Raw genomic sequence first — 14,414 nt, forward strand, 5'->3', positions numbered from 1 at the left:
GTAGGGAAGATGGCGGCGAGGGCGCAGCGGCAGGATACACGGCTGGCAGAATAAACGTGCAAAAACCACGAGTAGTAAATGCTTAGCAGCCAAACACATTTATTAGTCTTTTTCTTTTTTTCCAGGAACCCAAAAATATTTTGTAGTTATAATGTAAGCAACTGAGTTGCACATAATACAATCATATCTTTCAAAAAATAAAAATAAAATAAAAACAAAAAAGCTGTTTAAAAGCCCAAAAAAAACCTTCAGAAAACTTATATAAGTATTACACCATCTCTGTTTCAATGAAATGACGACGACTTAATTCCTTATTACTCTTAACTTGTCACACTCCAATAAAACATCACCCTTTTGTTTTTTTCTTTTTTCTTTTTTTTCCTTTTTTTTTTTTTTTCCCCTAAATCCAGCATGAGAAATACAGTACCTGCTATGGCAAAAATACACATAAAATGCAACATTTCAGCTTATTTGTACATTAGTAGAGTTTAAACATTTTATTGTTGGTTTTTTCTTTTTAAGTGAACCAGTGATTTTAAGTACCACTATACTAAAAGTAAAATAAAAATATAGAAAAGGAGGAGAAGGGGGCAGCCAGCCATACAAGAGCACCTTCTAAAGTGCTGAGTTTCTGTGTCCATGGAAAACCCTTAGGAAGTTCAAACATCGGTGAGCACAGGGGATGGAAATTAAGATAAAATCTGGATATGCAAGACATTGTGTGATCTCCTCTACATTCTCCCCATTTGTCCTGTATCTTTCTTTACTGCACACTAGAGGAGGAGGGGAGAAACCAGAACTATGGTAAGAGTTTTAGTAAAGGAAGCCATTTCAAGTATAAGAAAAAATAAACACTTATAGGTAACTTGCAAATAGCATCAATATACACACAGCCACTATTTTTATTATTACCATATCTGCTTTTGGGGGACAGTGTTTCAGGCAAGAAGACTTTAGCTGTACCTTCCTGTTACCTATTTATGTGCAAAGTAGAAAAGCTGCCTTTTCTAATCCAGCCATTTTGGACATCGCTGATTTTCTGGTCTGCAACCTCCTCACTCCGTTTTGTAAGGAGAGAGGAAGGTGGCATTATTTTACCAAGAAGACTAGATGAAATGAATCTATTTCTCCATTCCTCTTCCAGACACACCCTTCTCTCATTACTTGTTTGCAATGAAGAGAAACTCGCCAAACATCTGATGCCCACCATTAGCCAGTTTCCTGAACAGGTAGAAGGCATTTACCTTTGTAAACATAATCCCTTATGTTTGTGGAACTCAAAGCAGCATTTCATATCTCCATCCAAGTGGTGGAGATGTAAAATAGATCAGAACACTCCCCCATCACTGCTTTCCTTCCTCCCCTCCCCCCGCCCCTAGAAAGATTACATTTGGTTACTTTTGTTAGAAGGTGGGGTTTTTTGGTTCTTTGGGGAAATACTTAGGCATTTAATTCAAAGTAAACATTACAGAATTACCATCAGCAGTCATACAGCTGTTTGTTCTGCTTTCCAGATGAGAAAGAAAAAGCACTGTGCATCAGATATTCTGCGTGTTTTAGACAGGATGTGGCAGAAATCCAAGATACACGTGTGTAAAACCCACAGGTGCACATGCATCATTTCAGCTTCTTTCTCTGCAGAATCACTGTATACGCTTCACCTTGAGCACTAGCATGAGATGGACAGGGTGGCGTATGGCAACAGTAGAGAGATGTTCCTAAGGCCACGGGGAGCAATGCAGGACAGAGGACCAGGGAGCATCAGATACAAAGGTTTCACGTACAGAAACCATATTCTTGATATTTCAAAGGCCAAATTCCAAAAGCCATGGGCTCATATGCACATCCCTGAGACGCACATCCAAGAAAGAATAAACAGCGACCATGTGATTGGAGAGGGGAGAAAGTAGCAGAGGTTCCCTGACAGCTGTGGGATTTACCCAAAAGACCTCTTCCCCCACCACCCTCCCAGAGACATTCTAGGAGAGCTGTAAGGCATATATACACAAGCAGCATCTACTATCATTCCCTCTGTTCCTATGTTTTATTGGAAGGTGATGGCTTCTGTATATCGTGGACAAGAAGAGACACTGCATTTGAAGTGTGACTGGTAAAACACTGAAATTAATTCAGGGAAGGAAACAGAAAGCCACTCTGCCCTTCATCCCTGGAGCAGCAGCATAAAGTGGCAAGGTTCTTCATACTACAGTCCCCTCTCTGGAACTATACACCACCATCTCCCCTTCCTGATGGCAGGAAAAGATGCGTCCACTTGCAGGATGACATTACCAAAAACGCTACTTAGAGGCAGGGAAAAATACACTATCTGATTCCAATTCAGTGATCTGGTGAAAGAAGCAGCAAGCTCAAAGTACTTCAGTCAAGTCTGAAGCTTATCTAAAAGTACAACTAGAGACATGTCACCTGTAGCAACACTGTCATAACTAGAGTAGGAGAAGGAAACTGGCATAAAGACAGAGGAGGAGTATGAGTAACTGAATCTCCATCAACTTGTTGTTTAGGATGAGTGTCTGATGGCTTTAATCATTAAAAATAAGGTTATCTCCCTCCACACAAGCAAACAACATAACAAAGAATGAGCAATCTTGCTGTGAAAATCTCACAACACTTCTATCATGCTTTTATCTTTAAAGCACTTTACAAACATTTACTAGTTAATCCTCACAAAAGCCCTGTGAGGTAGGTAAGTATTATTATCACCCCCGCTTTACTGACGAAAAAACAAAGGCAAAGTAGTTAAATGACTTGCCCAAGGCAAGGGAACAGTAAGGGCCGATGTTAAAATTCAGGAGTTCCAGGCTTCTGGTTCTGTGCTCAAAACCACTAGTTCAAACATCTTTTTAGAAAGGAGATAACAGATGGAAATAAAAGCCCATTAAGTTTAGAAGAAAAGGTAATATTTAAAAGGTTACATCAGAAAGGGAAATGTACCACGAGGTATTTTTGTGAGTTTAAACTTCAGGTTGTTTTTTTTTTTTTTTTCCTTTTCCTTTTCTTTTTTTTAAAGGCAATCTGACAGAGTGGAACCCTGATAAGATCACATCTGCAAGGCAGGCACAGATGCGAGCGTGATCATCAAGTCTTTTACTTATTACAGTACTGTGAACGTCAACAAAAATATAATTGCTGCATGAAAACACTGAATACAGGCAGGATAATCTCTCAGTTTATGACATTACATCTAAGATAATGCCAAGGATAATGCAGGTACCACGGTACACCATGGACAAAGGAAAAAGTCAAGTCAAAGGGTCCCTATGAAGATGACGAAGAGGGTAGTGATATTTACATTTTTCTGAGGAGACTGCTCCTGAAAGCTCAGCAAGCTTTAAGGAACACATGTAATTCACAATGACTGCATTTTGGAGATGTGAGGAAGTGAATCCTTTTTTATGACCATTATGATACCACCTTATAGTAAAAAAGGATCAATTCTTTTCAACAGAGGGCCTTGTCTACACATCAGTCTACATTCCCTAAAATTTCACACACTGCCAACATTAATGCCAAGTCACCAGCAGTAACACCAGACAAGAAAACACTGGTGGCTGCTGATGTTGAAAAAACACAGTTCACATAGTCGTGCTTTGATCAACACTAGAAAGTTAAGTACTACCTCTACCATCTTGTCCATATCTGTGCTGTTACTGTATGAGCTGTGCCAGAAACAGCAGCAAAGAAAATCTTAGGGAGAAAAAAGTGTAGATAGGAAAGACCATCTGTGTTCCAATTCTCCTGGAAGAGCGCAAGGACTGTTAGAATAGAAAATAAGTAGTATATCCAAAAAACCAGTGCCTATGACACTGTGTTTCCTGAGCTTGACAAGGGCCAGAACACAGGAGGCGGTAGATGATTTCCCAGGTAGAGCTGGTGTCCCGTTCACCCTATTGGCCCTGGGTTAACACTGCACAGCTAGAATTCACAATCCTGCATAAGGTTTAGAGCTGCTTTTGTTTTGCAGTCAACATTAGTTTTCCAAATCTCTGCCCAGTTACCTCCTGGCCAACTTCCGAGAAAGAGAGGTTCTTATCAACTCCTTTTTATTTCAAAGTTATCACCTCCCCACTTCCCCAAACTATAATGGATATACCATGGACACAGAAACTCCTAAACAGTTGAGCAAAGCTATCTTTGTCCCCTACACCCCTTTTGCAGAATGCATAGTTTACAATTCACTTACAAAATAAAGAAGCAATGCTGACCACATATGGGACCTTTTTTTTGAAAAAAGAACGAACAACCTCTTCTTAAGTTCAGTATCAAAATTCACATTTGCATAATAATACATTTCAAGGCCATTAGAGAGGAATGAGAGCGAAGCAAAGAAAACTGCAGAGTCTCTCCTCTTTGTCTTCCTGAATAGAGCTGAGGGATCCCACTGGAGTTTCTTTTCAGGGTGGGAATTATGAAGAGCTACAGTGACAGCTCTTGATCTTGTACACCTCATGTTTTGGGTGGGACGAAGAGGTGAATTATTAGGAAAAAAAACAAATGGAAGGAGACACTGCAGATTCCCATGTTTAGCTACAAACAGCTTCAAAGAAACAAAAAATTACTTCAGATTTTTTTTCCTTTTAAACACTTCTACCTCACCATTTCAAAAACTCTTTTTTTTCTTGTGTAATACCCTGTTCATTTAAATGGCAACATTAAGTGTGCTGGAAGTTGAAGGGTTGAAAAAAAAAATTTTTCCTGTTTTCTTATCAGGACACGGACAGAGAGGGTAAAAGTGTGCCTGCACCCACTATTTAACAGAAGCTACAAAACATCATCTTCTCTACATGTATAAATTTGTCTCAAACATCACTGTTTCAACTCTCCAGTGCTTACAAAAAATAAAGCCACACACACTCACACTCATGCACACAAACATAAAGAGAAGCCACATAATACATATACAAACTCAACCTGCAATGGCAGACTAGCCTAAAACTATCAACAGCTTCTGTGCATCACACGACATCCCTTTGCACCCCCCACCCCGATCTCTACCACATATGAATACGTATTGTGCAGTGTAGAGACCAGCCCAAAGATGCTGCTTGTCAAAAGGGACCAGTGGGCTGCAATCTCGATGTCTGACCTCTTGAAAGAATAAATTGACCATTGTCTCCCCTCCAGCCCAAGTGGTCGCCTCAATTAGACAGTCACTATACTCACAAAGGCACATTCATAAATACCACATTTAACTTACTGCTTGTAAAAACATAGGAGGAAAATGTTAAGCGCTTATACCCCAACCCATCCCTACTGACCCAGCAAGAAGTATCACAATAACGTATCACTTGGTGAGACCTTACTCTACCTTTAGAAGGTACGTATTAAAGAAGTCTTCCAACACCTCTTTTAAAAATTTTTTTTTGCATAAATGAATGCTTTTTTTGTTTTTGGCTTACATATTTTGGAATACAGCACACTCACTATAAAGCTCTGTTGTAAGGCTACCCCCTAAAGTAAGGCTGTTCTACCTTGGCTTGCATTTTCACTTCATTTAGCTTCTTCTCCACACATTCCCAAAACAAAACAAAAAAACCCACACAGCGCCTTATATAGAAAGGGTAAGCCATATCTGGCAGGGAGAGGGAGGGGAAGGAAAGCACATATCATAACCATGTTACTAAAATAGCTATTCTAACAAGCTGTGCAACCTGCTCTTACTGCTCAACAGTAAATGATGAAGAAAATGTTCACTTATGGTTGTGTTTCATCTGAAACAGAAGAAGCTTCCACTTTGTCTCAATTAAAAAAAACCCAAACAGATTAAAAAAAATTAGGAAGTTAGTTCTGTGAATGCAACAACACACACTAATACCCAAGAGGAGACATTTAGTGCTCAAGGAAACATTTCTTGCTAAGCACTGCCTCCTTGTATTGTGCATCCATGCAAACTTCTCCAGTCTCTTTTCTTCGCCTCTGCCCACCACAGTCAAGAATGTTTGATGCAAATATACTTAACGCTGGCTGGCACAATGCATTCTTCTTTTTTTTTTTTCTCTTTCCTTTTCCCCTGGAGTGCTCTGTATTCATTTACAGAAAGGCTGTCAGAATCAAGTCAAAAACTCCTTTTCTCACTACAAAGTTAACAGGAGCCCTAACACTGCTGAATGTCATCAGTCCCAACTGTCACACATACAGGGCAAAAACGGCTCTTCGCAGAGGGCACTTGATTTGCTAGAAGCTTGCTTATATAGCATAGGATTCTGGGAGACTTTTAGAGAAAAACTTCCCTGCATAGCTCGATGAAAAGCAACAGGCACGCAAACCGTGGATGCAAACGGACATTGTCTGCTGCGTGCCACAGATGAAGCTGCAGCTTATCTTGGCCTGACAATAGTTTTAAAAATAGGCTCCAAACCATCAGGAGCTGTGGCGCTTTTTGTAGCACAGATGAAACCTTAAATCACTTTTCATATAAGGATTAGAAGCTATAGTTACTACATCACAAACTTTAAAGTCTCACATAACACCACAAAATAGAGAGCTATATTTTAAACAGGACCCTGACTCAGTTTTAACAGCAATGTAGACAGACCCTTGAATTCTACTGTAGACAAAGCTCTGCTTGGTGAGTCACTACAAAACGGACCTGTTTCCTATTACCTACTGCAGGGGAACTTTGGTAAAATTCAGCAACACTGGTATTTACAGTGATGGGACATTTATGCAAAACATTGTGAGGGACATGAACTAGCAAGGCTGCTAGAAATCTCCAGTTAGGCTCCTGTCATTTAGCCCAACCAACAGCTCTGCTCCAGCATGATTTTTGCTTTGCGTTTTAGGTTTGGATGTGAATTCAGGACAACAGGGAAACTCAGCTCTGTCTACACTGGGAAACTTTACGTATTTCTCCCCATTACTGTTAACATCCTTCTGCCACAGGTAGAAGACTAGTACTGGAGGTGAAAGAAAAGGAAGAGAGTTTGGGTTTTAAACATCTGTATTTTGATCACCACAGGAACGACTGATATGATCTAACTAACAGTATCGGTTCCTAATATTGCAAAAGAGCAGAAAATAAACTAGAGAACTGAAATGGTATTTTGTGCAAAATCAATTTAGACAAACCAACAGATTCTGCATATGTTCTTTCAGACTCAGGACCAAAGTTGCACTTCAACAGCATTTGTTTAATTTATATTTTTTTTAGAGTTCATTTCAACTTACATTTTCTTGGCATTACTTTCCTGCCCGCAAATACATGCATGCATATTTACAGATAAGAAAGCGGCTTCTGCTAGTGGAACCTTACCTCTTTAGAAAGAAAAAACTACTTCTTAATCAGGACTCATACCCTGAGATGCTAACTGTCCACCACAAAACCAGCATTTCAATCCACTTGAGAAATCTGGATACTAAGGTCACGTGATTTACAGTGAACGTGATATATGCACAGATACTTGTTGCACTGGAAATACAACAGGTCCTCATCTGCTACCTTGGCCCTGATCCAGCTAAGGTTTACTTACACAAAGAGCCCTTATCAGAGCAGTACTCACTCATTTAAGGTCAGTGGGACTAATTCACATGAGGATCACTCCTGATTTCCTGGACCAGACTTTGACAAATTTGGGTATCTCAGATATGAGAGTAAAGTAAACAGGAAAAAATACGCAAACAGAATTAGGCTTAAGAGGTAAATGTAGTAGAGAATGAAGCAAAAAAACCAACCAAACAAAAAAGCCCTACAGTACTGTTTGGATGCACTACTAAGACACAGCGGAAGATGTGGCAGCATTTTTAGGAAGAAAGAAAAGTTCTAAGGAATAAATGTTTAGAAATTTCATGGCCAAAAAAAAAAAAAGAGGCCAACTTAATATAAAGATTCAATTGTTATGTAATCTTTGAGGTGATTATCCCAGCCAGTTTGTTGAAAACAATCTGTTTATATTGCAGAGGGAAACCACACTTGGCTTAATATTCTTGTTCATTACACAAGCCACTTAACATGAAACAAAATAAAAAAAACTTGTGAGAAAAACCTGGCACCCTGTGATTGGAAAAAAAACCCCAAACCAGCAAAAAACCTACTTTCAAGGCTGCTGGGCAAGTGTCCAGGTAAAAGCACAAAAACACTGGGAAAAGATAGCATGTCTTCCAAAGTACACGGTACTAAAACTGCTTTCCAAAGTAAATGTCAGAGGTCTCAACACAGGTTTCTGAGCTGTACCCCATTTTTTTTTTTCTTGCTAGACTTTGTTTCACTGCTAAAATGAAATATTCAAATGGTGCAACGAATTCTCAAACATATTAAAAAACTCCCAGCTTGATACACACTGCAGAGTGCGGTAAGCAAAGTGGCTGGTAACAAACGGATACTTGCTTAGAAGACTGCTAAGATGTTTTGTTTTATTAAATGAATTAAGCACTGATGGATTCAAAACCAGGAAAAAACCAGGAATACCGAAACTACCTGTGAAGTATGTATATGTTTAAACTGTATAACCTGGAGAACCTAAAATAAGAACAAAATTATAAAAAGACTTCTGCTTGTCACTTGAGAAAGTAAAAAGTGTTTTTCAGTGAAAGATATTATGATGGATTTTTATCTGGAAAGAGATGTTCATAGTCTATTCCAAGCCGTGCTTTCCTCAGCCTCTCTTCCCTACCTTCTTTGTCAATAGACAAAACTAGATGCTGCCACTGATTCAGTCCCTGGAACAGTTTTGTAAAAGCCCAGAAGTACCTTACCATCAATTCCTGCTGACTTTTTGCTGTTATGAGCTCAAATGGTAGCAGAGTATTTACAACGTTCAGCCATGGTTGTCCCCAGAAGATATATCTGGTTAGCACAATGCTCAGAAATCACTTGCAATGGGTGGGAGTGCCATGACTAATCCATACTAGCAACATCATGATTAGCTACATACAATCTGGAGAGGAACAGACCTGTCAAGTGTAGTTGAAAAACAGTAAGATTAATGTTGCTTTAACAATTTAGGAAAACTACCACCGAGTAGACAGTCACCAATGTATGCAGGCCTGCACGTTTAGAGAAAGGAGCAGACTGTTGTACTACAATAGCTTTGGACCCAGCAGACTGCTGAAGCTCCAGACTGCCAACCCTTCAGCAGTCAGTGCTGCTTCCAAGTGACTGTCAAGCTCCTGGGCTCTTTTTGACTAAATCCTATGATTTCCTCTTTTAGGACACTGCTGATTTGATAAAACACAGCCTCTAGCAAAGCACTCAGAAATTCTCTCTGTAAAATAAAAATATAAAATAAAATCCCAAACTCCCTAAATAAACCCTCCTTCTACTGGACTATGACAGGATTTTTTTTTTTAAAGCGCAATATTATTGATGCATTATTTTCAACACACAGGTATACACTCAGGTGTGTACATGCAGCACAACATGAAAACACTGGGCAACTGATATGAAAAGGACAGGAATTTGGCATCTGATTTCTTTTAATTATAAAAAGTTCTCAACTACTGTTATGTAACTCATTGCACAACATGCTTATGCAGCATGCTCTTTTTCCTTAAGAACGGGTACATTATTTCCATGAAGTGGCTATACTGCCTCACTTTGCCTCATCTTCCCTCCCTTCCCCTACTGTAGGGCATGTGGGTGCATGTAAAAAGGCACTAGCGCGGTTTTTGTGGTTTGAGCCTAGCCAGTTCAGGCGGAGTAAGCCCCTGACCCTTAGAGCTGGGAGACAAAAAGTTGGCCATCCCAACACCGAATTCTGAAGTTCAAGACTTCAGCCTTGACCCTAACAGCCAGCAGCAATAGGGTGAACAGAAGAGTTTAACAGGTATTTCCCTCATATAAAACAAAACAGAAAGACTGGGAGGTGGGGTGGGTGAAGAAAAGCAAGCAGCAAATCTCCAAGTGGGGAATAAACTGACCAAATAGCTGAAAACAGGAAAGCTGATTTCTAATGTACATCTTACTGGAGTTTTTCCATATTCCCTCCTTCTTCTGTACTGAAAAAGGCAGGATAACAAAACCACTTCATTACTGGACATTGTCAGCACTGGTTTTCTTTAGAAAGTGGTTTAAAGAAGCACCATCACTTATTTCCTGCTAGTCCTCCTAACTGAGGACTCTTTCAGTTAAACTATACTGCATTTCAATTAGGTTTATAGTTTCACTTCGCTTTTAAAAAGGTGCTTGGAAGAGTATTTTCATTTAGTTTCAATTGAGAGGGAACAAAGCAATAGATTTCCATTCACACACTTCTCTTTTCCATGCAACTGTACACATGTCTGCATGAGTAACAAAGCTCTATAAATGATAACCCTTCTTCTCCCACAACTTGTTTAAGATTAAAAAGAATTCCTGTTGCTGATATTGAGAAGTTTTCTTAATGTATTTTAATTTATACAGTCTTTAAAATTCTTGATCCCCTGCTTGACAGTAACATTTGGAGATTTTTTCTTTTTTTCTTTTTCTTTTTATTTTTTTTTTTAGCATTTTTATTTTAAAGTAAAAACTTTCAAACATTTTGAAGATTCAGGAACTTGTAAAAGTTTATCAACAAGAAACAGCCATCTATCTAGGATAAGATAAGGTTAAATAAACCATCTTCAAAAAACTGGCTTCCTACCCTAGAATTCCTGAGAATGCTTGCAAATTTAAAGCAGGAAAATAAAATGTTAAAATAAAAACAAAAACACTGTTAAATGCTCCCAGAGTTAGTCTTCATCTAAAATATATATATGCACTTTTTGGTCTTTTTTTTTTTGTACGTTTTAATTTTTTTCCCTTTAAGCTTACAATGGAAGAACAATTTAGCTTTTCTTTTTAAATATTTCAAATCCCTCATTATGTCTTGTAAACAAGAGGGGCTCTAGCACCCGGCTTTCACCGTAGTATCGCAATGAACTCAACTAGCCCAAAGTGCAGGAAAAGGGACCTTAGGGCAGGTTGGGAGAGAGAAGTGAGGGTGGAACACAGCAATGAACCAGCATGTATAGCAAATCATGTGACAGAACGGATACTGGCTTACTCAGGCCAAAGGTGATTCACTAGGAAGTACTGCTGGCACAGGACTTTTAAGAACCTGCTCTTCGTGTCTGAACACAACTGGTCTTCGAGCAGAGACTAGCAGAAACAAAGCTTTATGGATGTGTGCATGCGAGGGGCACTAGCTAACAGGAGTTGGAAGAGAGCATTTTGTTTCTTTGTGCATGGTGGGATGGATGAAGGAGACATGATAGAAAAGTATACTCAGAAGGGGCCAGAGTATGCTGCACACTCCAGTTTACTAAACAAATACAAACCTACTCATACTTTTTGTCACGTAACAGTTTGCATACAAATCTACAGGCATGTGTATATATATGCAGCATTTCCCTCAGTCAGTCTTCCTTGTGACATTGGGTTTACATAGAAAGGGCGAATTAAAAAAAGCCACGCAACTCCCTAGCCCTTCCCTCCCACCCCCAGCACACAGGCATACATACAACATGCATGCGCGCACGCACACACACACACACCCCTACGTTACTTGAATCTGGTTTTGCTTCTCCCCACCCAACCCATGCTTAGAGTTAAATGTATTAGACATTGTTGTATCCTTCAATGAAAACGCTGAATAAAGAGACTCCCCTATCCTACCCCCCAGCTAATAAAGCCCAAGCGCTGCTACCACTGAGGGCTGGAATGGACAGGTATGTGCTGGTACAGAATGTCGGCACTTTGTTAGACAGTATAACGGCTAGACAACACCACATGGAAGTCCTAGCACTTACGGAAAAAGTACCGGCATCTCTCCTCCCTCCTCTCCCGGCCCCACCCCCCTGAAAGACTTCCCACTTTGTGTCAAGGGATGTTCCTTCAAGTCTGCTACAACTCTTTTCACAACAGGTCTTAGAAGTTTTGTTCCCAGCGCACACATGCACGCACACACTGGCTATCACTGTGGATTACAGGTCACCCCTATCCTGCCCAGAGTACTACTACACTGCTGCTAAAAAAACGCCAAACCTTTCCTTAAATACAGAAATTAAAAAGCAACAGTACAGAAAAAGTAAAAACAAAAAACAAAAAGGTGCAATACTTTTTTTTAAAAAAAAGTCTTTGCTAGTTATATACCTCCCTAAGCAAAACCACATACACAGGAAAAAACACAACACAGAGAAACAAAAGGAAACGTTTGAAGTACACACTGGTTTAAGAACATTCGTAAGTAAACGTTTCTGTCAGTGATGGTCTGGCGCTGTAATACACCAAGGCCTGGCACAGGTAACGCTCACCATGAAGGACGAGGAAAGGACTTAGCTGCATGTGCTTTCAGGAGATGAGGCAGGCCGGCCAGCAATTTGCTGACACGATTTATTTTCTGTCAGTTTTAATACAAGCAGTAAATCAATTAAAAGGCTAATCTGGTTGGGCTGGACTTTCAAGCTTTTGATGGATTCTTCAACAACGAATGTGGGTGCCTATTTATAGGTTTGGGGGAGAAAAGAAACACTCATCTTTTTTTAAAAAGGTACTGAATCTTGAGAGAGACTGAAGAGAACATTTGCCTTAGCCGCACAAAAAATGGCAATGTCTTCTTTCCTCCCCTTTTCCCCTTGTTGGAAGAAAAAAAATGGCTTGCATTATATAACAAACATTCTAGGGTTCACCCAGTACAAAACCCCCACATGCAGACATAAATAAATAAATACACTGCTACTCAAAAGACAACATTGGCTCCCCTCTCACCAAATCCTTTGGATATGGCAGTGTTCTGCTCTACCACAGGGTTAGAACAAGGTCTAGGAAGCAACTACCCACTCAATATGATTCGCAGACTCGAGATAGCACCCTGCTAAAAGGAATTTAAAAAACCCTACTGACAAATTTTCATCCAGCCCAACTGGATTCTGCTTCAGCCTCAGGGACTCCACCATGCTTGTCTTGTTTTCAGAATCAAGACATGCAGATGGCCAGCCAGCCCGTAGACCATCAGCAATGCAGCGTTTCAAGATTATATATATAGAGAGAAAAAAATGCACACACACGAACATGTGCACACGCACTCACACAGAAACAAGCACACGTGGGCAGTTACATGTGCCAGAACACACTGGTACTTATCAACCAGCCAATCACAAAGTGTTGGTTTTTTTGTTTTGTTTTGTGTTTTTTTTTCTTTTTTTTTTTTTGTGGGTTTTTTAATTTTTTCTTTTTTAATTTTTTTGTTTTTAAAGTGAGGCTCCGTCAAGTCTTCCCCTCCCCCCTCCCCATTTTTTTCCTTTTGAACCCCTCCCCTACCCCAACCCAACATGGTAGACCTAAGGACGGAAACACACCCAGTGCAAACAAAGTTAAAAAGCTATTTTTTCAGTATATATGTTTCTTAGCAACAACTTCCGTATAACATGAAAAAGTGAAAAACTAGAAACTAATTTTTTTAATTTTTTGTGTTTAAATTTAAATGGTATGTGTACTTGCTTCACATTGTCTTTCTAAGTTGGCGTTCATGATTCAAGTATTTCAAGAGTGATATGTTCTCTTTTTGGATTCATATTCCAAACGAAAAAACTGAAGTTATATAAGGGAGGCAACTATGTGCTCAGACAGTCTGTCAATGACCCACCTTTTTTTCTCTCTCCGTTTTCTTTTTTCCTTTTATAAATGTATTTATTGCAAGTTGAAAAAAACGAAAAGGTCAAGTTAGTGCTGCTGCTGTTCCAAAAAAGGTCACGAGGTCAGAGTTGAAAGTTCTAAGTTCAGATTGAATCCGACCCTCCTCCCAGAAGGTCTCCAGGTAGTAAGGGAGCAGGGCTGCCCATTCTGTGTGGATCCTCTACGCTTGGGACCCCCCACAAGCTTGAAGAATAGTTTGGGGGACCCCACAACGAAGCGCCAGTGAGATCACCCCCACTGCTGCCGCCACCGCCACCACTGCTCCACTGCCCAAGCCCTGTTGACCCACCAAAGAGATTCAAAGCAGGTCCAACTGGATCTGTCTGGTTCTGTCCTGTCTCCAGGGATTGCCAGCCTGCTGTGGGTGCACTTGGGGTTGCTGCAGGTGTAGGGGGCTGAGCTTGTGCCAGAAAGCGACTAACCTCTTCATCTGTGGCAAACTCAGCCAGGATGGTAGTGTTTCCCAACACACACCTAGAAGACAAGGTGCATGGAAGAAAAAAAATATTAGAGCTGGAAAGTAAGGGCAAAGGATTCAGAAGGCATGGAAACAACACTATTAGGTGCCTAAACCAAAGGAGATATCAGCTTGCCACAATGGAGCAAGCACAGAAAACTTCAGCTGTTCTCGACAGTGAAACTGACTCAAAGCACAAGAACTTCAATATTATAAGGGGGAAAAACTCCAACAAAACAAACCAACCAACCCTGTCGCCCCCAACATGCAGTTACTATGCCTGCAACAAAACCTTTCTAAATGTAAACTAAGGTCCTGAACATTAACACCAAGAACAATAAAAGTGCCCAT

The 14,414-nt window shown here is 40.0% G+C and overlaps 1 protein-coding gene across 22 annotated transcripts in view; it reads right to left on the reverse strand.

Annotated features, from left to right (window-relative positions):
- Nucleotides 1–82: 82 nt before the first annotated feature.
- TNRC6B (trinucleotide repeat containing adaptor 6B) overlaps nucleotides 83–14,414 on the reverse strand; it is a 149,214-nt gene continuing 134,882 nt past the window's right edge. For all 22 annotated transcript variants that reach the window (XM_074871075.1, XM_074871095.1, XM_074871082.1 and 19 more), the window contains one exon: nucleotides 83–14,080. In XM_074871075.1, the coding sequence (XP_074727176.1) occupies nucleotides 13,690–14,080 (391 nt within the window). In that variant the 3' untranslated portion in view covers nucleotides 83–13,689. The remainder of the gene's footprint in view (nucleotides 14,081–14,414) is intronic.

This window comes from Strix uralensis, chromosome 5, assembly GCF_047716275.1.
Source record: "Strix uralensis isolate ZFMK-TIS-50842 chromosome 5, bStrUra1, whole genome shotgun sequence".
Taxonomy (NCBI): Eukaryota; Metazoa; Chordata; class Aves; order Strigiformes; family Strigidae; genus Strix; species Strix uralensis.